Genomic DNA, 1,356 nt, shown 5'->3' on the forward strand with positions numbered 1-1,356 from the left:
CACACACACGAGGGTACAGAGACTACTCCTAACACACAATCACACACACTATAACAATAGAGGGTAACAGTCACACAAACACAAAATTGCACACACACACAGAACACTAACACAATCACAAACACACACACAGAAAAACACTGAATGACACTAACACAAAATCACACCCACTACAAGGGTACAGAGAATAACACACACACAGAGAATGACAACAACACACAAATCACCACACACACACACAGGGCGAAGACACACTCACTGGGAGCAAGGATGTTGCTGGCCGGGATCCGTCTCTGCCACCTCGCCAGTGCTCAGCGATGGCCATCACACGACATGTGCACAATGACTCACAAGACTTGCACGGAGGGGCCGGGCCCTCCCTCATGAAATTGGCTCCGCACAAGCCTATGGTCTCATCATCACCCCACACAGCAGGACCGTGACATCACCTGGCCACGCGCACACGGTGGGATTGCAAACAGTAGGGAGCTTGAACTATGCCCCAGATACGGCTGCAACTCAGCCCAGGCGAGGGATCCCTGTATAAACAGCCCCTGTGCCCCACCCTGGAGGTGGCTGCATCTCAGTGCCAGGCAAGGGATCCCCGTATAAACAGCCCCCGAACTCCACCCCAGAGGGAGCTGCATCACAGCACCAGAAAAGGGATCCCCGTATAAACAGTCCCCACACCCTGCACCAGAGGTGGCTGCATCTCAGCCGTGCCCCCTAGCAGGGAAAAGCCCCATGTCTATGTATATATATAAAATCTTTATTCCCAGCAGTACAGGGGTGCAGAGCAAGTTGGATTCACAGTGTGTGTAACTGGTCCCACACGGAGCTGGATCGAATCTGCATCCTTCAGTCACTGGTCCCAGTCACCTCACTGGGGTGAGCCCGCTAAGGTACAGAACGTTTTGGTCTCGTTGGGGTCGCTGCCGACGCTGGGGAGGGGGGCAGGTCTACAGGACTTTCTTGTCCTTTGGGGTCCAATCCAGACGCCATTCCTCTGCTCCAAGCAGGTTCCGATCCGTGACCCAGCCTGCCGAGACCAGCCCTGCAAGAGACAGACCAGCCCAGGGCCAGGGGATGGTGTGTGTGTTTCCCCAGCAGGAGGCGCTCTCCATGGGACAGGGGACACCCCAGGGCTGGAAATGCAGTGGGTGGAGGTCTCTCTCCAATCTCCCCAGGGCGGGGGCCAATGGGGAAGACCCCAGCGCCGAGAGCATGGGGGGTGGGGTCTCCACAGCACAGGGTGCTCTTCCCAGGGCCCGGGGCCCTGCAAGGGGTGGGACCAGGACTGGGAGTGCAAGGGGTGGGGATGTTCCCCGGCAGGGGGCGCTCTCCCCAGGCAGGGGG

The 1,356-nt window shown here is 57.6% G+C and overlaps 1 protein-coding gene across 1 annotated transcript in view; it reads right to left on the reverse strand.

The window, feature by feature from the left end:
- Nucleotides 1-768: 768 nt before the first annotated feature.
- The window catches only part of CUNH16orf58 (chromosome unknown C16orf58 homolog), a 10,015-nt gene continuing 9,427 nt past the window's right edge, over nt 769-1,356 (reverse strand). Inside the window, exon 15 of the mRNA XM_026661077.1 lies at nt 769-1,054. Coding sequence (XP_026516862.1) covers nt 960-1,054 — 95 coding nt within the window. The 3' untranslated portion in view covers nt 769-959. The remainder of the gene's footprint in view (nt 1,055-1,356) is intronic.

The sequence above is a fragment of the Terrapene carolina genome, unplaced genomic scaffold (genome assembly GCF_002925995.2).
Source record: "Terrapene carolina triunguis isolate 2854851 unplaced genomic scaffold, T_m_triunguis-2.0 Scaffold926, whole genome shotgun sequence".
In the NCBI taxonomy this organism is placed as follows: Eukaryota; Metazoa; Chordata; order Testudines; family Emydidae; genus Terrapene; species Terrapene triunguis.